The sequence below is a fragment of the Schistocerca americana genome, chromosome X, assembly GCF_021461395.2.
Source record: "Schistocerca americana isolate TAMUIC-IGC-003095 chromosome X, iqSchAmer2.1, whole genome shotgun sequence".
In the NCBI taxonomy this organism is placed as follows: domain Eukaryota; kingdom Metazoa; phylum Arthropoda; class Insecta; order Orthoptera; family Acrididae; genus Schistocerca; species Schistocerca americana.
In genome coordinates, this window is record NC_060130.1 from 866,299,127 (window position 1) to 866,324,667 (window position 25,541).

The 25,541-nt window shown below is 44.0% G+C and overlaps 1 protein-coding gene and 1 pseudogene across 1 annotated transcript in view; both read left to right on the forward strand.

Moving 5' to 3' along the window:
* LOC124556358 overlaps positions 1-25,541 on the forward strand; it is an 860,778-nt gene that overhangs the window by 373,040 nt on the left and 462,197 nt on the right. Inside the window, exon 3 of the mRNA XM_047130325.1 lies at positions 19,585-19,714. Coding sequence (XP_046986281.1) covers positions 19,585-19,714 — 130 coding nt within the window. The remainder of the gene's footprint in view (positions 1-19,584; positions 19,715-25,541) is intronic.
* Positions 4,554-4,671, forward strand: LOC124557129 (annotated as a pseudogene).

Below are 25,541 nucleotides of genomic sequence, written 5' to 3' on the forward strand. Positions count from 1 at the left end.
TAGTCCCATTTGATCTCGCACGTGCCGGACGCCTTCATAGCTGTGACTCGTGCAATGTTAGAGGTGTTCGAGGTGATCGACGGATCACAATCAAACACCTCGACGTATAACTGGACTTCCATGTTGGTAGTGCTGACACGCCCAGATGTATGTGCCTACTGTGTTACTCGCCGCCTAACAGAAGATCATAAATTGCAACGAAGGACCATCTGTGTGGAATTTCTTGTGCGTTTCGAGGTTAAAAGGGACAATTTTTTGTCTAACGTTGTCGAAAGTGATGAATCATGGATTCACTGCTTCGAACCAGAAACAAAACGGTAGAAGATGAAGTGGCGTCAAACCACCTCTCCTCCGAAAAAAATTTTGGAAGCCTATAAAGTCACGGTGACGGTCTTTTGGGATTTTGAAGGGGTTGTTCTGTTTGATGTCTTCCCTCATGATGTAACAATCATCGCTGAAGTGTATTGCGCTACACTCAGGAAATTGGAGAAACGACTACAGCGCGTCTGTCATCACAAAAATGTAAACGAACTTCTCCATCCCCTTGACAAAACAAGGTCTCACACAAAACTGCGTACCCGAGAGGAGCTCACAAAACTTGATTGGAGTGTTCGTCCTCATCCAACCTACACTCCAGATCTCGCACCTTCAGACTTCCATCTCTTTGGAAGAATGTACTCCGCTGGAGGCGGTACTTCGACGATGGGAACGTTATTGACGTAGCAAGAAGTTGGTTCCAACGTCGAACACTGGAGTGGTACCATGCGGGCATACAGGGCCTCGTGGTAAGGTGGCATAAGGTCGTCGCTTTGAACGGAGATTATGTTGAAAAATCAGGTTTTGTAGCCGAAAGAGTGGGGAATAATATGGTGTATTGGAATCCTGGACAGAACCAACCTGCTTTCAGAAAAAAAGTGCTGCATTGCTTATTCAATGCCCCTAGCAAGTTGAAACGGAAATCCCTGTAACTAATGTAGCTATCAAACGCGATTACACCTCTGAAGATGACATCTGTTCCCGAAAGAACAGATACCATTGATGACTGTGCAGCTTCTATAGAATGAAATGATAATTAAATAGAATCCCTTAGCTGCCGACAGGTGTTGTTGAAATACATCAATGGTGACAGCTGAAAAAGTGTGCCCCGACCGGGACTCAAACCAGGGATCTCCTGCTTACATGGCTGACCCTCTATCCATGTCAACCACCGAGGGCACAGAGGATAGAGCGACTGCAGGGACTTATCCCTTCATTGCTTCCCGTGAGACGCACATTCCCAGCTGTCCACAACCTACATTCGTAGTGCTCCTAATAGATGTTTGCCCATTCACTCATTACTCACGCCAGACTAAGCTGACGGGTCCCATAAGAGTTCAGGCAAAGTGTGTGCATTTGCACAGAAGAAGGTAAATGGCCGGGTAGCCTTTAACTATATGAAGGTGGTATCTGCTCCCGAAAGAACAGATACCATTGATGACCGTGCAGCTTCTCTAACAAATGGGCAAATATCTATTAGGAACACTACGAATGTAGGTTGTGGACAGCTGGGAATGTGGGTCTCACGGGAAGCGTGCAAGGGTTGAGTCCCTGCAGTCGCACTATCCTCTGTGCCGTCGGTGGCTCAGATGGATAGAGCGTCTGACATGTAAGCAGGAGATCCCGGCTTCGAATCCCGAATGGGGCACACATTTTCAACAACACCTGTCGGCAGCTAAGGGTTTCAGTTTAATTATCATTTCAGGTTACACGTTGTTTAATGAAGATTTCCTCACAAATTATCTGAGTGAAAACAGAATTACGATATCTCAAACGGTTGTAAAAATATTTCAGGTTAACAGCTAACGTGAATAACCCCGAAAGTGAATACACTCCTGGAAATGGAAAAAAGAACACATTGACACCGGTGTGTCAGACCCACCATACTTGCTCCGGACACTGCGAGAGGGCTGTACAAGCAATGATCACACGCACGGCACAGCGGACACACCAGGAACCGCGGTGTTGGCCGTCGAATGGCGCTAGCTGCGCAGCATTTGTGCACCGCCGCCGTCAGTGTCAGCCAGTTTGCCGTGGCATACGGAGCTCCATCCCAGTCTTTAACACTGGTAGCATGCCGCGACAGCGTGGACGTGAACCGTATGTGCAGTTGACGGACTTCGAGCGAGGGCGTATAGTGGGCATGCGGGAGGCCGGGTGGACGTACCACCGAATTGCTCAACACGTGGGGCGTGAGGTCTCCACAGTACATCGATGTTGTCGCCAGTGGTCGGCGGAAGGTGCACGTGCCCGTCGACCTGGGACCGGACCGCAGCGACGCACGGATGCACGCCAAGACCGTAGGATCCTACGCAGTGCCGTAGGGGACCGCACCGCCACTTCCCAGCAAATTAGGGACACTGTTGCTCCTGGGGTATCGGCGAGGACCATTCGCAACCGTCTCCATGAAGCTGGGCTACGGTCCCGCACACCGTTAGGCCGTCTTCCGCTCACGCCCCAACATCGTGCAGCCCGCCTCCAGTGGTGTCGCGACAGGCGTGAATGGAGGGACGAATGGAGACGTGTCGTCTTCAGCGATGAGAGTCGCTTCTGCCTTGGTGCCAATGATGGTCGTATGCGTGTTTGGCGCCGTGCAGGTGAGCGCCACAATCAGGACTGCATACGACCGAGGCACACAGGGCCAACACCCGGCATCATGGTGTGGGGAGCGATCTCCTACACTGGCCGTACACCACTGGTGATCGTCGAGGGAACACTGAATAGTGCACGGTACATCCAAACCGTCATCGAACCCATCGTTCTACCATTCCTAGACCGGCAAGGGAACTTGCTGTTCCAACAGGACAATGCACGTCCGCATGTATCCCGTGCCACCCAACGTGCTCTAGAAGGTGTAAGTCAACTACCCTGGCCAGCAAGATCTCCGGATCTGTCCCCCATTGAGCATGTTTGGGACTGGATGAAGCGTCGTCTCACGCGGTCTGCACGTCCAGCACGAACGCTGGTCCAACTGAGGCGCCAGGTGGAAATGGCATGGCAAGCCGTTCCACGGGACTACATCCAGCATCTCTACGATCGTCTCCATGGGAGAATAGCAGCCTGCATTGCTGCGAAAGGTGGATATACACTGTACTAGTGCCGACATTGTGCATGCTCTGTTGCCTGTGTCTATGTGCCTGTGGTTCTGTCAGTGTGATCATGTGATGTATCTGACCCCAGGAACGTGTCAATAAAGTTTCCCCTTCCTGGGACAATGAATTGACGGTGTTCTTATTTCAATTTCCAGGAGTGTATAATAACTAGGATGCAGATTGGCAACACTAATCCAGAAAGTAATCATGTTGTGGATGTGTAGTTTTCAGGTGAGATGTAGCGACACACAGGAAATCACTAACGCTTTAGATCTGCATACATAGAAAAAAAAATCACATGGTGGCAAACTTTGCATCAAATAATCACTAGGCAGCAGTTTCACAAAGCGATTCTTAAAAATGAGTCATAGTAAACTTGTTGTTAAATTGGTATTATATCAAGCTAAGCGACGTCTAATACACAACTGATAACATCGATATGTTTCAAACACTACAGTCTAATATTCGTGACTACTAAATTTGCAACTTTCTCAAATAAAGTAATTTCCTATTTAAACCTTTGCTTGGCTGTCAGTTCTCGTGCTCCAAAACTACGTTTTTCTGTTCGTCATAATTAAATCAATGTACGCTGATTAGTAAAAACATTATAATCACCTTCTAAACGCGTGTTGGTCCATTTTTGGTATACAATACACCAGCAATTCTGCATGGCATGGATTCGACAAGTCCTTGACAGATTCCCGCATACATGGGGTCCAGATGTCTACAACAAGTCGACGCAATTTCCATAAATTATGGGTAGGTGATTTGATTTGCTGGCGCGACCCTGACGCCCGATAGCGTCCCATCTGAGTTCTATCGAGTTCAGATCAGGCTAATTTGATGGCTCAAACGTCAACGTGAGTTCGCTGTTGTACTACACAAACAATTGCAGCATGATTCTGCCTTTTGACACAGGAATTTATCCTGCTGGGGGATGGCAGCGCCCTCGGGGAAGACTTCAGGCATGAACGGATGCAGGTGATCCGCAATAATCTATACGTAGTTCACATACGTCATGGTGATATCGATTACCACCACAGGTTGCTTGGTAGCCCATGTGAATGTACCCTTGGCATAATATTGCCCCAATGCCCATGGCGCATCACATATTTCGAGCACCTGTTCGCTTGGATGACGGCATATCCGGACACAACTATCGACCTAATGTAACAAGAAACGTAATTCATCAAACCAGGTGACACATTTCCTGTAACCCGAATCCATGGACAGTGTACTACGAAACACTCGTGCCAGCACCAACACTGCACTGTCTCCAGATCTACAACAGAACGCCATCAGCCTTGCTTTACAGAGCACGGATGCCTGCGAATCCACTTGATGAGGCGTGGGCTTCCAACACCTTGTCGCCTACCAGTGGTCCCAACGTCCTTCAGCCAATTCCCATAGATGTCCACAGCTGTGGGCAACGGACTTGCCACAGTGGATACACCGGTTCCCGTCAGATCACCGAAGTTAAGCGCTGTCGGGCGTGGTCGGCACTTGGATGGGTGACCATCCAGGCCGCCATGCGCTGTTGCCATTTTCGGGGTGCACTCAGCCTAGTGATGCGAGTTAAGGAGCTACTCGATCGAATAGTAGCGGCTCCGGTCAAGAATACCGTCATAACGACCGGGAGAGCGGTGTGCTGACCCCACGCCACTCCTATCCGCATCCTCCACTGAGGATGACACGGCGGTCGGATGGTCCTGATGGGCCACTTGTGGCCTGTAGACGGAGTGGTTTACAGCTGTAGAAAGTAAACAGCGAACACGCCTCGAGTATCCCAGATGCTCGTTCCAGTCGCAAGGCCATCACAACCTGCACTTTATCAAAATTGCACATGCCAGTGGATTTCCCTATTCTTGCCCATGTCGTAGCTATAATGAGTGCCCATTAGTTTTTTCCTCTTATTGTTATTTCATTCCCTTGTCCCAGAGGAGATGAGGGTGGGCTATCGGCGAAACAATGCTCTGCTCTTTATCCAAAAGGGTATAAAGGATTGAAATATGAAATAAAAATTTTAAGGTAGAAACTAGGAGGGGCGTTCAACAAGTAACGCAACATTTTTTTCTGAAAGCAGGTTGGTTTTATTCAGCATTCCAATACACTATATAATCCCCAATTCTTTTGGCTACAAAACTCTGTTTTTAAACATAATCTCCGTTCAATGCGGCGGCCTTATGTCACCTTACTGGGAGGGCCTATATGCCTGCATGGTTCCAAATGGTTCAAATGGTTCAAATGGCTCTGAGCACTATGGGACTTAACATCTGTGGCCATCAGTCCCCTAGAACTTAGAACTACTTAAACCTAACTAACCTAAGGACTAACACACACATCCATGCCCGAGACAGGATTCGAACCTGCGACCGTAGCAGTTGCGCGGCTCCGGACTGAGCGCCTAGAACCGCGAGACCACCGCGGCCGGCGCATGGTTCCACTCCGCTGGCCAACAACGGAGCCAATGTCCGGCTGCATCAATAACCTCCCCATTATTCACGTACAGCTTCCCGCGGAGTACATTCTTCATTGGGCCGAACTGATATAAGTGGCAAGGTGCAAGATCCGGTCCGTAAGGTGGATGAGGAAGAACAGTCCAAACAAGTTTTGTGAGATCCTCTCGGGTGGGCGGTCTTGTGGAAGCTTTGAGTTGGCCGGCCGATGTGGTCGAGCGGTTCTAGGCGCTTCAGTGTGTAACCTTGCCACCGCTACGGTCGCAGGTTTGAATACTGCCTCGGACATGGATGTTCGTGATGTCCTTAGGTTAGTTAGGTTTAAGTAGTTCTAAGTTCTAGGGGACTGATGACCTCAGCTGTTAAGTCCCATAGTGCTCAGAGCCATTTGAACCATTTCTTTGAAGCTTTGGGTTGTCATGGAAAAGGAGAAGCTATGAAACTTCCTGGCAGATTAAAACTGTGTGCCAGACCAAGACTCGGACTCGGGACCTTTGCCTTTCTCGGGCAAGTGCTCTACCAACTGAGCTACCCAAGCACGACGCACGGTCCGTCCTCACAGCTTTTCTTCTGCCAGTATCTCGTCTCCTACCTTTCAAGCTTGCACATTGAGAGGATGATCGCGACAATATCCTTTCTTTCAGGAGTGCTAGTTCTGCAAGGTTCGCAGGAGAGCTTCTGTAAAGTTTGGAAGGTAGGAGACGAGATACTGGCAGAAGTAAAGCTGTGAGGACGGGGCGTGAGTCGTGCTTGGTTAGCTCAGTTGGTAGAGCACTTGCCCGCGAAAGGCAATGGTCCCGAGTTCGAGTCTCGGTCCGGCACACAGTTTTAAACTGCCAGGAAGTTTGATATCAGCGCACACTCCGCTGCAGAGCGAAAATCTCATTAAGGAGAAGCTAGTTTGCACTTTCGTAGCGACGAACACGCTGAAATCATTTCTCGAATTTCCTGAGGGTAGCGCAATACACTTCAGAGCTGATCGTTGCATCACGAGGGAGGACAATAAATAGAATAAGCCCTGCAGAGTTCCAGAAGTCCGTCCCGTGACTTTGCCGGCTGAAGGTGCGGCTTTTAATTTTGTCTTCGGAGAGTTGGAGTAACTCCACTCCACGGTTTGCCGTTTTGTTCCTGGTTCGAAGCGATAAACCCATGTTTCATGCCTGTGACGATGTTCCGCAAAAAATTGTCGTTATCAGCCCCTCAACGTGCAAGCAGATCTGTACAGATGATCCTTCGTTGCTCTTTATGGTCGTCTATGAGGTGGTGAGGAATCCAGCGGGCACTCACTTTTGAGACCACAACCGGTAGACAACTGTGTTCGCACAACCAGCAAAGACGTCTAGTTGTGCAACGAGGTGTCTGATTGTGATCCATCGGTCACATCGAATGAGAGTGTCCGCACGTTGCAACACTGCAAGAGTCACAGCTGTGCGCGGCCGGCCAGGACGCAGGAGATCAGACAGGTTTCAAAAAAATGGCTCTGAGCACTATGGGACTCAACTGCTGTGGTCATTAGTCCCCTAGAACTTAGAACTACTTAAACCTAACTAACCTAAGGACATCACACACACCCATGCCCGAGGCAGGATTCGAACCTGCGACCGTAGCAGTCGCACGGTTCCGGACTGCGCGCCTAGAACCGCGAGACCACCGCGACCGGCTCAGACAGGTTTGCGTGACCGTGTTGTGATCATAACGGACGCCTCGGCCAACAACTCATCATTCACTACCAGGTCTCCGTGCACATTCTGCAAGCGCCTGTGAATATCCGCAATGCTCTGGTCTTCCGCCAAAGGAAACTCAGTGGCAGCTCTTTGCTAAGAACGCAAATGGTTCAAAATGGTTGAAATGGCTCTGATCACTATGGGACTTAACTTCTGAGGCCATCAGTCCCCTAGAACTTAGAACTACTTAAACCTAACTAACCTAATGACACCACAGACACCCATGCCCGAGGCAGGATTCGAACCTACGACCGTAGCGGTCACGCGGTTCCAGACTGTAGCGCCTAGAACCGCTCGGCCACCCCGACAGGCTGCTAGGAATGCACCTCCGTTGCAGACGCCATTTTGAATGCGACGTCTAGCGCCGCCACCTATCGGAACTTAATGAAACTATAGGGGCTGAAACGGGAATATTATTAATTATATTTAAAGTAACACATAGGAAAACGTTGTTTCACTTTACAAACAAGTTACCAGTAGATTGAAACAAACACTATACTGTATTACCCCTCACTATCCCTTTATAAGAGGTACCTGCAGTTATGAAAATTAATGTGGAGTAGAAACTATTGCTCCTTTCATGCAGTTAAAGTGTTTATTGAGCTACTAGGCTCAGGTATTTTGGGTCGTGGGGATGGGTATAACGTGGAAGTACGGTTGGCAGGAATATAGATGGGGGCCAGGTCAAGTTCAAGAGGCGGAAAGAACGTAGGGTGTTGAGGAGGAACGGGAAACTAGAAATCAGAAAGGAATAGGGAGTCGTAGGTTAAACACGGTAGGAGGGATAATTGTCACTGCGGATTTCGTCGTCAGGGTGTAAGAGCTGGAAGAGGATACAGAGAGTGGATGGGAAGTGATGATACATGCACTACAGAACACAGGGATTTGTCATTGGGGAAAAATGCGATTGATGGAGTCGACTTTGCAATAAGAATAGGGTATACGGTGGTGTTCATTGTGGGCGAGGAGGTGTGGAACAGATCTGAATTGAGTGTTTTCCGTTCGTCGCTGCTTCGCTTATGTATTTTACTTATCACGTCATTTGGTGGTATTCAGTCTCGCGCTGGGCAGTGTATCTTCTGAAGTTCAGGCACTTCCTGCATTTCAAATGTTTCAAATGGCCCTGAGCGCTATGGGACTTAACATCTGAGGTCATCAGTTCCCTAGACTTAGAACAACGTCAACCTAAATAACTTAAGGACAGCAGACATATCCATGAACGTGGCAGGATTCGAACCTACGACTGTAGCAGCCGCGTGGATCCGGACTGAAGCGCCTATAATCGCTCGACCACAGCGGCCGGCTTGCTGCATTTCACTGGGGAGTGGATATAAATAATCCTCATCCTCAACTCTAGACACTGCTGTAGATTTCTATAAGTATGTCATTAAAACCCGAAGACAGGTTTGTTTCGAACAGCTTTGCGTTCTAGATAGAGCGGAAAATCTTCGTGTATGTCATGAATAAATGACGGTTCTCCAAGTATAGCAGCTATATATAATATGAAACAGTTTCAACTAAAGCCCTTGGTACACCTGACCATCGAATTCTTCATAAACCACCCATTGGTATCTTTCAACACACGTTAACACGAGCATTCCGCCCCACTCCTATCTAGCGCTCCAAACGCAGTGGCAAGCGTCTTGTGGGTGCGGAGGAAGAGAAGGAGTTAAGCTGCAGCCGGACGCAGCTACAGCGAAGTACTCGCTCTGTCAGAGACCGAGCAATTTGCTGACAATTCTACTAGTATTAAATTAGATTTACGTTCTGCATTAGGAAAACTGTAGCGTTTACGCACTTGTTCAAAAAGGAATAAGTGGAGAAAATGCCGAATGGGAACTGCCTTACTTTTACTATCGTTTAAAAGTCATGCACTGTGCTTAAAAGCCGGCCGCTGTGGCCGAGCGGTTCTAGGCGCTTCAGTCTGGAACCACGCTGCTGCTACGGTCGCAGGTTCGAATACAGCCTCGGGCATGGATGTGTGTGATGTTCTTAGGTTGGTTAGGTTTAAGTGGTCCTAAGTCTAGGAGACTGATGACCTCAGATATTAAGTCCCATAGTGCTTAGAGCCATTTGAACATTTTTATTTGTGCTTAATATGCCATCACACTATTATGAGCTGAAAAAATATTTATTGGAACGTCATTACAACACCAGCCACAAAGGCAGTATGCTGCACGTGCATTATGGCAAACGACAGTGAATGCTGACTGAACTGAAGGCGTCCATTCGGGGAAAAGCTGATTTACGGTCAAGCAGAGGGGTGAAAAATATTGTATGGTCGACATCACCAATTATTCGATGTCATTAAATGTGTTAATACAAGGGGAGAATCATGTGCTACATGACAGTGGCCTAGATTCACGCTCTCGTATGTAAAAATCAGCTTCAAGTTCATGCCATGGAACATTTTGCGTGACTCAAGGCAGTCATTTGTACACCAGACATGACTGCCTAATTTTCGGTAACTGAAACATTTCGTCATGAGATATTAAAGAGATTCCAAGACACGGCACTACTGAAGACAGATTTCGATTTATTTGGCAGAAAATTCTCGCTCTTCGGTGCTAACGTACCTCATTGCTTCCAGCTTGAGTTCACAGGTCAACCACCTGTTTGGCCAATCAAGGAAATTTCAAGACTTTTATAAAATATTACTCCAAGAGCAATGTGCTCGACTGCACAAACAAACTACTAAACGTATGTCGATGTTTGGTTCAACACACTTGTGCGGAACTCTTTTTCACTGTTACGAAAGTGACAAAGTTCCACCGACGGTCAGCTTTAATAGATTTCAGTCTGTTTAGCTCCATAGGTTTTACTGTATCTCGAATCACAGTTTTAAATGTATTCCATATCCTAAAATCGAAATGTGTATAAATTACGGACAATACAACCTAATGTTAACCGTCTGTATGTAAAACTTTTTGTAGTTCTACTCACCATATTAGCCGTGTCTAATGTACTTATTTAATCAAGTAATAAATGGAATTGTATTGGTAGAAAAATAAGTAAAGGAAATAAAAGAAAAATCTAGAGTAGGAATTAAAGTCCAGGGAGAGAAATAAAAACTTTGAGATTTGCGATGACATTGCAATTCTGTTGGAGGCAGCAAAAGACATCGAAGAGCAGTTGAACAGAATTGATAATGTCTTGAAAGGAGGATATAAGATGAAAAGCAACAAAAGCAAAACGAGGATAATGGAATGTAGTCGAATTAAATCAGGTGATATTGAGGGAATCAGATTATGAAATGAGACACTCGAAGTAGTGGATGAGTTTTCATATTTGGGCAGAAAAATAACAAACGATGGTCGAAGAAGAGAGGATATAAAATGTAGACTGGCAATGGCAAGAAATGAGTTTCTGAAGAAGAGAAATTTCTTAACATCGAGTGTAGTTTAAGTGTCAGGAGATCTTTCCTGAAAGTATTTGTAGCCATGTACGTAAGTGAAACATGTACGATAAACAGTTTAATCCGGAAGAGAATAGAAGCTTTTGAAGTACGCACTACAGAAGAATGCTGAAGGTTAGATGGGTAGATCACGTAACTAATGAGGAGGCACTAAAGAGAACTGGGGAGAAAAGAAATTTGTGGCACAGCGTGACAAGAAGAAGGGCTCGGTTGGTAGGACATATTCTGAGTCAGGCATCAAGGGTTCACCTGTTTAGTACTGGAGGTAAGCGTTGGGGGGGGGGGGGGGGGGGGGACAGCTGCCACAACAACAACAACAGAAAAATAAAAAGTTGGAAGTAAGCACATGCGATAAACTTCTGATTATTAAATGTATGCTGCCTCTTAATAATAGTTTTTCTGTGTTGCAAATACATCTTCCTAATTTTCCTGCATTTGTAGCCCTCGACATATAACTGTCTCTCCCACACACCTGCTCGGAATAAAACAGTGGTGGGGGTAGCCAGAGCGCTGAGCAGACTCATCTTGGGAGCACAAACTTTGGCCAGGCCTGTTCTAACAGAGTAGCACGGCAAACTCTCACAAATTAGCAATATGCAAGTGTAAGATGTAACTTTCATCGAATGACTGGACTCCAACTTAAAATGGAACGACTACATAAAATCTGATGTATGTAAAGCAGAGTGCAGACAGAATCTCTAGAAGGATCATAATGTAATGTAATTCATCCACAAAAGAGGTAGCCTCTGTGGTGTCACCGCCAGACACCACACTTGCTAGGTGGTAGTTTTAAATCGGCCGCGGTCCATTAGTACATGTCGGACCCGCGTGTCGCCACTGTGTGATCGCAGACCGAGCGCCACCACAAGGCAGGTCTCGAGATACGGGATAGCACTCGCCCCAGTTGTACGGACGACGTAGCTAGCGACTACACTGTCGAAGTCTCGCTCATTTGCAGAGCAGATAGTTAGAATAGCCTTCAGCTAAGTCAATGGCTACGACCTAGCAAGGCGCCATTAGTAACATTGCATGTATCTAAAGAGTCTCACTTGTATCGCCACAATCTCCAGATGTACCAAAAGGATGGATTAAAGTTAAGTATTCCAGAAGCTACGTACTTTTCTTTATAGCATTCATTACGTATCCTATTTCAGACCTCACGCCATCCTGCTTTAGCTTAGCGCGTGCCTTTCGGCTTCCTCTCATTGTGTCTAGGCTGTCTTGTCTAGACACAACAGCCTACAACAGTCTCGATTCGTTCTTGAGTATGGCTCGCCGGTGTGAGACCCTTGCCAGGTAAGATCGAGAGAGTCGTAGGAAGAGCAACTTGAGGCTGGTCATCCAACTCCTGGGGCAGAAGATTTACTGTTACAATTATGAACACGTTTTCAAAGGAGTCAAGCAAGATATTAGTTCATTCCCCACATTTACCTCGTGAAATGATAATTACAGGCAAATGAAAGAACTTGGAGCCCATGTGAAGGCTAGCCGACAATTGTTCTTCCCGCTACCATTCGCGAATGGAACACAAAAAGAAGAACAGTGAAAGTACATTCCGTCTCACACCGTAAGTTGGCTTTCAGAGTATAAATTTTGATGTACGGGCTGCTAATGGAGCGTATGCGAGGTTCGTTAGTCTCTTATCGTCAGTCATGGAGTTTATCAGGGAAATTAAATCTTGAAAATAAAAATAAACAACGATGTAATGCCGGCCGCGGTGGCCGTGCGGTTCTAGGCGCTGCAGTCCGGAACCGCGGGACTGCTACGGTCGCAGGTTCGAATCCTGCCTCGGGCGTGGATGTGTGTGATGTCCTTAGGTTAGTTAGGTTTAAGTAGTTCTAAGTTCTAGGGGACTGATGACCTAAGATGTTGAGTCCCATAGTGCTCAGAGCCAACAATGTAACGATTATAAGATGAACAGCTGTGGCATGGCACTGATAGCTACAACGCATTACAGAATGTAAAAATTGACATTTCACTAGTGATAATGAGCTCTGTGATAGAGTGATAGAGTAAATAGCTTGCATTCAGAAATAAATCACTTAGATATTTCAAAAATTAACGGAAGACTTTCGTTTTCAATTTATCTGAAACGAACATTCAAAAACTTGGTTATGAACGCTCTTCCTAATTATAAGGTCCAACACATGCATCCGTACTTCCAAGTAACGACACACACAGTTCTACGAATTCCTATAGGTAATGTCGAAAACAAGGAACAGGTTAATATTCGTCAGCAGGTAACACTTTCCAATAATTGAGACCGCCGATTTCCAGTAGTTGCGACGAGAAAACCGTAATAGCAATGCATACTAAAATATGGAACAACAAAATACAGTTAACGAAATGAAAGAGAAAATTGTTGCAACGACACTTATTGGACCTGCGCCGGATAAATTGAGCACATGATACGGGAAGGTAATACACGCGTGCCATTTAACACAACTAACGATGTAAATTTAAAATTACGGCATAATGTTATGCCCAAGACAGATAAATTCTCAACAACTGGAGTACAATCACGTGTAGAGACTGCAAGAAAGAGTACAGAGGACGGGCAAACTATTAGGTCTTCGACGTTCGTGCAAGGCACATCTTACCTAATCTTTTGAAGTAAAATCAAACTGTCGTTAACATAAATGAAAATTTAGTAATCATACGCTTAATTGATACAGGAAAAGTTAAATAATTAGATATACAGGGTGTATCAGCTAAAACTTGCACCGTAAATATTGCGGGAATGGGAAATGCGATTCATGTGCGGTTTTCGCATAATGGAATGGTAGTCTGGGGCTCGTATTGTTAGCCAATCAACAGACACTTAGAAAGCGTTAGAAAATGTATTTTATGTGCAAACATACACTTTTTTAAATGGACCAATACCTATTGACATTAACAAACTAAAAATAGGATAAATAAGAATTTCAGTAGTGTTTCTTGCAGGATTCTAGGTGCGAGTCGTGTACGAGACATCGTATTTTGAAAAGTTCCCACACCTACTCTTGGACAATACCTGTGGTAGCACACACTAAAGAGCAACACAAGTGCATACATTACTTATTTGGTTTCTGACCAGTAACGAGAGAACTGGCCGTCACAGGTTGTGTTCAACATGACCACCGCTTCGAGTCCGGCATGGAACGACTGCTGCGCACGTGCTAGCACTCCAGCGGAGATGTCCGAGAAGGCTGCAGTAATACAGTACGTAGTTGCGTATCATCGGGCATAGCTTGTATGTTCTTGTAGACAGCGTCTTACAGTTTTCCCCACAGAAAAGAGTTTATAGGAGTCAAATCCAGGAAACGGGCCGGCCAAAGTACAGGTCATCTACGTCCATTACAACAATTTGGATAAAATTCGTGAAAAGATACCGTAGCACTTCGTGCACTGTGGACTGACAGCCATGTTATTGGTACCACAGGGTCATGCTAGTCAACAGAGCAACGCCCTCTTGCGTCATGGAAGATGGCCTATTAGGAGGCTGTGCGCGTTCAGTCGTCTGTCTATGGAAAACGGACATATGAGCTGATGGTTCACCATCCCACACCACACGTTTACATTCCATGGACGGTGACATTCCACCTGACTAAGCCAACAGAGATTGTCAAAAGACCAATACTGCATGTTTCAAAGGTTCACCTGGCCATGACTGGTAAATGTGACTTCATCACTAAACAAGATACATCATACATCTGGCGTATCCGGTCATAATGCCGACGTACACAACTTAACATGATTCTCACAACTGTTTCAATGCAGTTCTTGTTAAGGAGAGACGTAACAGGGATGGAAGCTATGTCGATGGAGAATGCCCAGCACATTTTCCTGACTCATGCCACTTTCTCATGCGGTTGCGAAGAAGCTAATGTGCATATCAACTGTAACAGCAGCAAGAACATTAATTTCCCCCTCTTTTGTCGTCACTTACGTGTATTTCCTTCTGTTACGTTGTCTAGGTGTTACACTACCACCTACAACTAACTGGGTGAAGAGGTTGATAACTAATTGACGAGGTGGTTACATTCGTTTGGGATATCTTGCCACATTCACAGTACAAGAATGAAGTGGATTCTTCCTACACTCTCCATACACAATGAACGTGACAGCTCTTTCTGTATTGGTAAATCTTGTCGTCCACTCACGACGTACTGCTTGGATTGTCTCACACTAATTGACTAGTAAGTTGGAATACACTCAAGGAACACACAAGCATAACAACATCCTACTTAGCAACTACGCAGGTTGCGTGGCACAAACAAGTGTTCGTGTAGAAACTTTTCAAAATACTATATCTCGCAAACGACTCGCACTAGACTACTGCAACAAACACTACTGACATTCTAATTTAAATTACTTTTACTTTGTTAATGTCGATAGGCATGATTCCATTTGAAAAAGTGCATGTTTGCACAAAAAATGTACCTTCCAAGTATTATTACAATCTGTTTATCGGCTAACAATACGAGCCCTTGACTACCAATCCATTCTGTGAAAACCGCTCATCAATAGCACTTCCAATTTTCGCAATATTTGCAGTACAAGTTTTAAGTGACTCATCCTGTATGCGAAGTTACCAGAGAAAGCTACTAACGATCACATTGCCTTTGCACAGGATAGATATTTTAATATTTTTGGTGGCATTTTATAAACACGTTTCATTACTAGTGGAAAAATACTACTATCGAAGTACAAAGAAGACGGACATGCTCCTGTTTAAAATACGCGGGCTGAAAAGTTGGGTACCAGGTGCCTCATTCTACATTGTTCAGTCCCTTTAAAAATGTTCTCAAAAATTTTGGTATGCGAACATATTCGCGCATTTTTTAATGTGTACTTCACCTTTCACTCCCACAAGCTCCCCCAACTGTATCTCGCTCACACCTACTGGTCCATCGCTGTTAAGCCGCTCATATCCGTTCATTCTCTTGCCCATTCTCACTCATCAACCCAGCTCACTGTCGTTATCACTCTGAATCTCTCTGCCACTGTCTCTTGTCTCACAGCCACAATGTCCTTCGTTCTGTCCACTGTCACTGTCTCCCTCTTACTCTCTCTTACTGCAACTATCTCATTCATTCGATGCCACTGCTGCTGTTTCTTCTCACTGTTACTATCTCTCTCTTCCTCGTTGTCATTGCCATAGACTCTGTATCTCATTATCACTTGCTCTCACCCTCTTCCACTTTCTCCTTCGCTTTATTCGTCTCTCACCGGAACTGTCTTCTTCAGTATGTTCCTGCCATTGTTCCGTCACTATCAACTATGTTCTACTGCCACTGTGTCCTTCTCTTTCTCTGACACTGTTTTTCTCTTCTTCGCTCTTTCCATACCACTATCATTGTTTACTATCTTCCTGTATTTATTACTTTTCCATCTCTTTCACAGTGCCACTGTCTCCTTGTCTCTCAGCATGATACAGTGCGAATTGTTCGCGTCCAAATTTTTGGGAAAATTTATAAGGTGCCGAGGAAGGTAGAATGAGGCAGCTGGCACCCCACTTTTGAGTCACATTCTTTTAAATAAGAGCATATTCGCCTTTTTTTTGTCCAATAGGGATATTTTTCCTCTGGTTCCCTTCTTTTCCCTGCAGGGCACGTCACTCACGTGAAAAGAACGTTATGGGTCAGCAAAATTTTGATTGTCTACTAATGTGAAATTGAAACAAATTTTACACTGCAGTCCGGATTTTATGTACACAAAAGTTTTGCATGTCCTTCAGTACTGCAATATAGGGTTCCCAGAATCCTTTGGATAATAACGGAGACACTTTGCATCATATTTATTCGCCTACTCCACTTTATAAACTACGGTTGCACCCCACTCCGGATGTTACGTGCGTATTACAAGTGAACCTCTGTGTGTCGGAAACGGATAAAGGTATCAAGAAAATTTTCGACTTTGCTCCAGATCTGGATCGTAGCAATACATCACAAAAATCACAGCATTTTACTGTGTATAACAGTCTTGAACCGCGCGGCTCGACTTTGGTACCCAAAAACTAAGTTTTGGGGTTTTTCTCGATAACGGATAAAGATTTTTGAAAACGGAAAAAATGAACGGCTAGATAAACATCTAGAAATTATACTGTTAACATCTGAGAAATTTGCTACGGTTTGTTGTTTAGATATCCGCTGCAGAGGGCGAAAAATGGTTAAAAACGCTTTTTTCGGGTATTCTCAAGAACCACCCATAAACTAAATTGTGCATCCATAAATCCGTTAAGGAGCACCATAGACGATACCTAATGCAAAAAGTACCAACTGATTTTATCCATTTGCATAAGCTGGAAGAAGTGTGTAGTTTTCAAACATTAACGCTAGGCTGTAGGATAATCACATTTAGACGATCCTTCTGTTGAGTCTAGAAACGGTCCCTAGCCCAAAGGCTATCAAAAACAGTTAAACCTACCTTTGTATCACCAAGAGAACCCGAGGCATGAACCGCGGAGAAATCTTGCGCAGCGCTCGTAGATGTCCTCTACTGCTCGAAAAATAAATCAGCAACATGGTATGTTGTTCATAAGTGAACTTATGTTTTCTCTTAATGATAATGATAATAAATACAAAAAATAAATAAAATATCACACACTGCAGTTATGGTACTGTGTATCTTTCAACGTTAATGTTTATACATATGCAATAAAAATTAGAAGGGACACACTATGGATCCACTTGTACAATTACGACAGTGTGTATCTTCAGATATCTAGTCATATTACTCATTTAACATGATCATCTATATATCTTATTACATTCCAAGATATTTTAAATGGTAATAATGTTTGAAAAAATCTTATTGGAGAGCGTTTACACTATTTTTGCACAATGTATCCTCTCGCCACAGATGCACACTATCTGTAACTTAAAATACGCTAACTAGTTTCAGATTTCTTAATACAATTTTATGAATCATCTAAAATACTAATGAATGCAACTTTAAAATTTGTTTCTGTATGTCACGTGCATTATGTACAGTAGCAGAAAAGAGTAGTTAGTTACATGGCTACCAAGGGTACGGCGCTCCTCATTCACCTCCTTTTACAATATGTTTTATCAATGTTGTGCGTATGAATGAAGTACTGCTTTCTCTAAAGATCTGAAAATTTTGTGGAGTGCGGCAAAAGTATGTTATCCAGGAGCAAATAATGCTTCTGACGAGTACCAGCTGTGTCTGACTAATCACCTTGCGATAAATGTGGTAAGGGCATTTAAGGATAACAGTGGAATGAGGTGTAGTATTGATGGAGCACTATGTCTGAAGAGCGGGGATTGTTGTTAAGCACTGGGAAGTATAAGAGCAAGAGGTGGAGACTGGACACAGATGACTGAAATGAGGACGGGGGTTCTATTTTTGATCATTAATGAAAGGAGCTTATGAGCTACGACTGTAGTCGGTGGGATGGGTACTATTTTGAGGCAAAGGGAATCATTTAAGGTTTCCTTCGCATAGAAGTTATGTTAACACTGACGCTGTAGTGGTCCAGGGCTGAAAAGTGTTTTACACCTCTACGAACGTCTCTACTCTGCAGGCTACTTTATGGTGCGTGGTGGAGGGTAAGGATCGGTAGGATGGTTAGGATAAGGAAGCTATGAGATTTTAGTTTTCTAATATACAGGAGATATACAATTCAGTGAAATGTTCAATGCATTTGAGGACGGGAAGGAATTTGAATAGTATGAAGATTGTGTGCAGCAGAAAGAAGCAAGATACAGAAGGTGCGGTGGAATGCATCGCCTAAGAACGTTTAAGGAGTGGTAAAATCTTAGGGATGTGGAGAGCCAAGCTACGTTGCTGTACGTGAGAATAGGTCAGATAAGGAAGTTTCAAGGCTGTAATGCCAATTTGCATCCTGTAAGTAGTTTTAGTCTATGTGGACTATTGTTGAATGGTCTATTACATCACATAACCAGTTTAGTTTGAAGTGAGCAGTTAGTCCCAAATATAGTGTATTAACATAGCCTATGGCATTATTATGGATGCAGAGGTGGAAATATGGGAGACTGAAAGAGTATTCGCTGGGTCTTGACGAGCTTGATTTTTAGGTACTGCAGTTAAGTAAGGGATGGAGTTAATGAGTTGAATTTTAGGAGACTGCTGGTTATTTCGGTGATTACATCTGCATCTACATCTACATACATACTCCGCAATCCACCGTACGGTGCGTTGCGGAGGGTACCTCGTATCACAACTAGCATCTTCTCTCCCTGTTCCACTCCCAAACAGAACGAGGGAAAAATGACTGCCTATATGCCTCTGGACGAGCCCTAATCTCTCTTATCTTATCTTTGTGGTCTTTCCGCGAAATGTAAGTTGGCGGCAGTAAAATTGTACTGCAGCCAGCCTCAAATGCTGGTTCTCTAAATTTCCTTAGTAGCGATTCACGAAAAGAACGCCTCCTTTCCTCCTGAGACTCCCACCCGAGTTCCTGAAGCATTTCCGTAACACTCGCGTGATGATCAAACCTACCAGTAACAAATCTAGCAGCCCGCCTCTGAATTGCTTCTATGTCCTCCCTCAATCCGATCTGATAGGGATCCCAAACGCTCGAGCAGTACTCAAGAATAGGTCGTATTAGTGTTTTATAAGGGGTCTCCTTTACAGATGAACCACATCTTCCTAAAATTCTACCAGTGAACCGACTACGAGTATCCGCCTTCCCCACAACTGCCATTACATGCTTGTCCCACTTCATGTCGCTCTTCAGTGTTACGCCCAAATATTTAATTAATATTAATATTATATTATTAAATTAATTAGTTAAAGATGTTGTAATTTACGCAAAATCGCTTATACATAAAGACAAAGTAATAAGCAAGAACGAAACTGGGAGTGTGGGAAGGTGCAGCGTGTTTGTTTTGCAGTGTCACCGGAGACGGTGGTGATCCCGATCGTGTCGTGCATCCTGGGCTTTCCGCTGCTGGCGCTGCTCGTCATCTGCTGCCTGCGTCGGCGCGCCAAGCTAGCACGTGAGAGGGCGCGGCGCCGCGCGGGGTGAGTACCCAAACAAACAAACACAAGTTCTCGTTTTAATACACACTGTTAAACAAAAGTATAGAATCAGGTAGCGTCTTAGGAAGACAAAACGAGTATGCACCTCCTCCAGTTCAAGCTGTTTGATCTATGATCTACCAGAATACGTCTTAAAAAAATAGCTATTAATTACCAAAAGTAAAGCTACTGACTGGCTACCTTCCCCCCGTTACAATGTTTACCGTCTCATCCAATTCCCACTTCTCACTAAATTGCACACCCGTGTTCATCATACACTGTCAACAAACTCGACTCCCTTAATTCTAAAGTTTTCTCTCTAGCCCTAGCCCTGGTACACTATCACACCTATACCGACACATTACTACAACTCTATACCTACACACAGTCCGTAACCTCTCCTTACGAAATGTCAACCGACTCCCTCTACCACAATAATGAAAGCCGTCATTATATTTACGCTTTTACTCAACAATCCACAACCGTCCAATTCGCTGAAATAAAACTATACCTTGGACTAACATTAGATGAAAAACTAACCTTGAATCCCCAACTAATAACCATTCAAAATAAAACCGATAATATATTAAAACTGATAACTAGCTAACCGTGAAGCTACAGTCCATGACCAATATCTTACAGGATAAACTTGTACCCTACCAACAAAATTTCGGTAATTAATCAGAGATGTTTTCTAAGTATTTTAATGTAAAGTACTGAGGTTCCTAGTGGACCGTTAGAGAGTAATTTCATTTCGCTTGATTTCTTACCCACATGTTTGTGTAGCTAATATGCTGAAAATATCTGAGCAACGGTCTAAGTTTCGATAGTATGTGCTGTGTGTCTCGTTTGGAAACAATCTTGTTTTAAAATTTTTCTTTTTAAAATTCAGTCTTGATCACACCACGTATGTTACAAGAACATAGGTGACCGGTTTCGGTCATATCACATGACCATCATCAGACCCATGGCATCCTTCGAAGATGGTAGGTGGAGCACTCTTCTCAGCTGCTGTGATGTCATCCATCTCCGAAGGATGCCATGGGTCTGATGATGGTCATGTGATATGACCGAAACCGGTCACCTATGTTCTTGTAACATACGTGGTGTGATCAAGACTGAATTTTAAGAATAAAAATTTAAAAAATTTTTGATCACTATTCCAAAAAGTCTATTAATCTTGTTTTATTCACTCACTTCACTTGCTGTTGACAACAAATCACCCACTTTACTTTTCGTCCTCAGGCTGCCTTTCAGTATTGCCCTATACTGTCTCGGATTTGTTTTTTTGTCAGTTGCACGTTAACAACGATACACGGCAGTTCGGATGCCGTTCACTGATCAAGAATTGGTCGATATGCATCTTTAAATATGGCTTCACTGAATGCGATGAAAGTGTGGCACAATGATTCCAGCTGAGCTGTTTCTACATGACGGCAACCACATTACACTACTTTTGCATTATTCTGTGTTTTGCTTTGCACGTTTTGGTGATTGCATATTAAAGGTTTTTTCAGGTGTATAGGTATTTTCAGGGAAACAATGGCAACTGGCGTAAAAAAATCGAATAAGTCGCAATTACGTATTGGTTATTCAGAATTACCCGTTTGTCAATTTTTATGAGTGATTATCGAGGCAAGGTTTTCTGCTTTATTAATTTAGAGCTTTCTAGTTAATTGTATTTTATTACTTAAATGTGAGCTTTCGCATAAAGGCTAGCTATATAAATAGTTACTCATTTCATTCCATGTTTTTCGTAATTGTGAAAGTGAATGTAACTTTGCATGATTTGATAACTATTTTACATTTTATGTATATGTGTTAATTTTTAAGCAAAATTCGTTTTATACTATCTTTTTATAGACACTAATACCTGCTTTGATATGTCTGAAATCAACATCGTCTGGTTTTTATGCCCCAAGATGGCATCATCACCATCCATTGCCACATAAAACGTGTGCTCAAAGATAACGTCATCGACGCAAACGTTAAATGTGGCATGCTGCAGTAATTGTCTCAGGTGTCTCTCATTCAATGACATGACCCAGCTGCATACGGCAACACAGTTATACACGCCTTTAAACTATATGACATTTCCTCAACCTCCACAGTGGCGTTATCCGACTGTCATAGATTTTCATTTCGTTCTTTATTTAAAATGATTGCGTATTCAATATCACTTGCATTATGGTGACGCAGTGAATGAATATGTCATCATCCCACTATTAACCAAGAACGTATCTGCAGTGTACACAAAGAGGCACACAAATGTTCTACATCTACATCTACATTTATACTCTGCAAGCCACCCAACGGTGTGTGGCGGAGGGCACTTTACGTGCCACTGTCATTACCTCCCTTTCCTGTTCCAGTCGCGTATGGTTCGCGGGAAGAACGACTGTCTGAAAGCCTCCGTGCGCGCTCTAATCTCTCTAATTTTACATTCGTGATCTCCTCGGGAGGTATAAGTAGGGGGAAGCAATATATTCGATACCTCATCCAGAAACGCACCCTCTCGAAACCTGGCGAGCAAGCTACATCGCGATGCAGAGCGCCTCTCTTGCAGAGTCTGCCACTTGAGTTTATTAAACATCTCCGTAACGCTATCACGGTTACCAAATAACCCTGTGACGAAACGCGCCGCTCTTCTTTGGATCTTCTCTATCTCCTCCGTCAGACCGATCTGGTACGGATCCCACACTGATGAGCAATACTCAAGTATAGGTCGAACGAGTGTTTTGTAAGCCACCTCCTTTGTTGATGGACTACATTTTCTAAGCAGTCTCCCAATGAATCTCAACCTGGTACCCGCCTTACCAACAATTAATTTTATATGATCATTCCACTTCAAATCGTTCCGCACGCATACTCCCAGATATTTTACAGAAGTAACTGCTACCAGTGTTTGTTCCGCTATCATATAATCATACAATAAAGGATCCTTCTTTCTATGTATTCGCAATACATTACATTTGTCTATGTTAAGGGTCAGTTGCCACTCCCTGCACCAAGTGCCTATCCGCTGCAGATCTTCCTGCATTTCGCTACAATTTTCTAATGCTGCAACTTCTCTGTATACTACAGCATCATCCGCGAAAAGCCGCATGGAACTTCCGACACTATCTACTAGGTCATTTATATATATTGTGAAAAGCAATGGTCCCATAACACTCCCCTGTGGCACGCCAGAGGTTACTTTAACGTCTGTAGACGTCTCTCCATTGATAACAACATGCTGTGTTCTGTTTGCTAAAAACTCTTCAATCCAGCCACACAGCTGGTCTGATATTCCGTAGGCTCCTACTTTGTTTATCAGGCGACAGTGCGGAACTGTATCGAACGCCTTCCGGAAGTCAAGAAAAATAGCATCTACCTGGGAGCCTGTATCTAATATTTTCTGGGTCTCCTGAACAAATAAAGCGAGTTGGGTCTCACACGATCGCTGTTTCCGGAATCCATGTTGATTCCTACATAGTAGATTCTGGGTTTCCAAAAACGACATGATACTCGAGCAAAAAACATGTTCTAATATTCTACAACAGATCGACGTCAGAGATATAGGTCTATAGTTTTGCGCATCTGCTCGACGACCCTTCTTGAACACTGGGACTATCGGTGCTCTTTTCCAATCATTTGGAACCCTCCGTTCCTCTAGAGACTTGCGGTACACGGCTGTTAGAAGGGGGGCAAGTTCTTTCGCGTACTCTGTGTAGAATCGAATTGGTATCCCGTCAGGTCCAGTGGACTTTCCTCTATTGAGTGATTCCAGTTGCTTTTCTATTCCTTGGACACTTAATTCGATGTCAGCCATTATTTCGTTTGTGCGAGGATTTAGAGAAGGAACTGCAGTGCGGTCTTCCTCTGTGAAACAGCTTTGGAAAAAGGTGTTTAGTATTTCAGCTTTACGCGTGTCATCCTCTGTTGTTCACATCGTCTCAGTTTTGGAAGAAAATACATAGACAAAAGTTGAAAGTAAGTACTTGCATGTAAGGTAGAAATCACTGTTATCCCAATTAATGAGATAATTTTGACATATTACATCATTCTTCGCGCATGCATCTGGCACAGCAATATTTCTTCTTGAGATGTATCGGCAGATAACCGTACAGTCCTCTTCAGGGCATGTAAGAAACTGAACTGAAACTACGTGACACAACAATGTGCAGTAAATGTACGAATTGCGTATTTTGTCAACTGGTCACAGACTCATCTTGAAGCTGGCAGTACGATCATCAGCCTAAATATCGGAAGAAGAATACTGCTGTCCCGTATGTACGACCACAGGCGATGGAATGCAGGGCGTATCATAATTAATGGTTTACACGCATGCAATTGAAATTATGAGTTACTAGAAGCAGAAAAGTCTCATTAAACGTAAATCCGCAAACGAACACTAACACTCTGCAAGATGAAACTTCCTGACAGATTAAAACTGTGTGCAGGACCGAAACTCGAACTCTGGACCTTTGCCGTTGGGAGGCAAGTGCTCTACCAACTGAGCTGCCCAAGCACGACTCGAGACCTGTCCTCACAGCTTTACTTCCGCCTGAAACTCGTCTCCTAATCAACGACCAACGACCCGGCTTCACATTTTCCGTACTATCTTTAAAACATCAGAAGCCAGGAGGATACCTCTGATAAAGATTGTGACCCTTTTCCTCACCTTAATTGTCGAGACCAAGTTTTAATCTATCTTTAAAAATCTCACTGCCCACTGGACTTCAACCTCTAAGATTCCTTCCTTCGTCGTCCAGAAGCTTCTTTCCACATTACGTTTGCCAGGAATCCTTTGTTTCATTATTCAACACTAGATGAAGGATACACGTCTCTGTACTAGCAGTTGAATACGCCAAAGTGCAGTGTCATTTCATTACGAAACGGTTGAAAGTTTGCTTTTTTCTGTTATTGTTTGATATGGTTTTCTTAGTGCGTTGTTTATCACAACCTCCTGTATAGGTGTGATCCATTAGCAGATATCGTGAATCAAAACACAGCAATTCTTGCCAATGCAACATACTTACGAATACACTTTACATTTTACGATTATGTAGCAATAACGAAAGTGAGTAGTGTTTACCATGTCTGTAGAGCTCAACAAGCTACATATGGCGTGGATCATGGGGAAGTCAGGCAATCTGAGCTGGGAACGGGTGTGGTGACTCTAGGGTTACAATGCTGGAGGCTGTCCGTGCTCTGGGTGTTCTTCAGCACATACCTTGCGATTTGGCGGTGGAACTTTTTGTGTCACTGAGAAATAGGATCTTGTCTAAACCAACTATATCTCAAGAATGGTACAAACTTCAATAAAATAACGCAGCCTTAACGTGTGCGACTTTCAATTCCCTAAATTTTCTAGTAGCTCGTTGGAAATTTATGGATCCTACAAAATCAAGCACCAACGTCATAGCTATTTTGTAATGAATATATATCATGGGGTAGTCCACACGAGAATTCTTTCAAAACCAAGCACACATTAGAACCATATGTTACGTTTCTAGGACACCTAGTATAAAATTTCCGTTGTTTACAAGCAAAGTGGTTACAATGTTCACAGGAAAGATGACTTACAGAGAAAAATTTAAGGATGAGTAGATTTTTTGTAGTATGTAAGATTCCTTCGTGTGTCCCTCTCCTCCAGTTCACGAGCAGTCGCTGCAGAGGGGCAAGTGGCGGCCGCGGTGGTCTCGCGGTTCTAGGCGCGCAGTCCGGAACCGCGCGACTGCTACGGTCGCAGGTTCGAATCCTGCCTCGAGCATGGATGTGTGTGATGTCCTTAGGTTAGTTAGGTTTAAATAGTTCTAAGTTCTAGGGGACTGATGACCACAGCTGT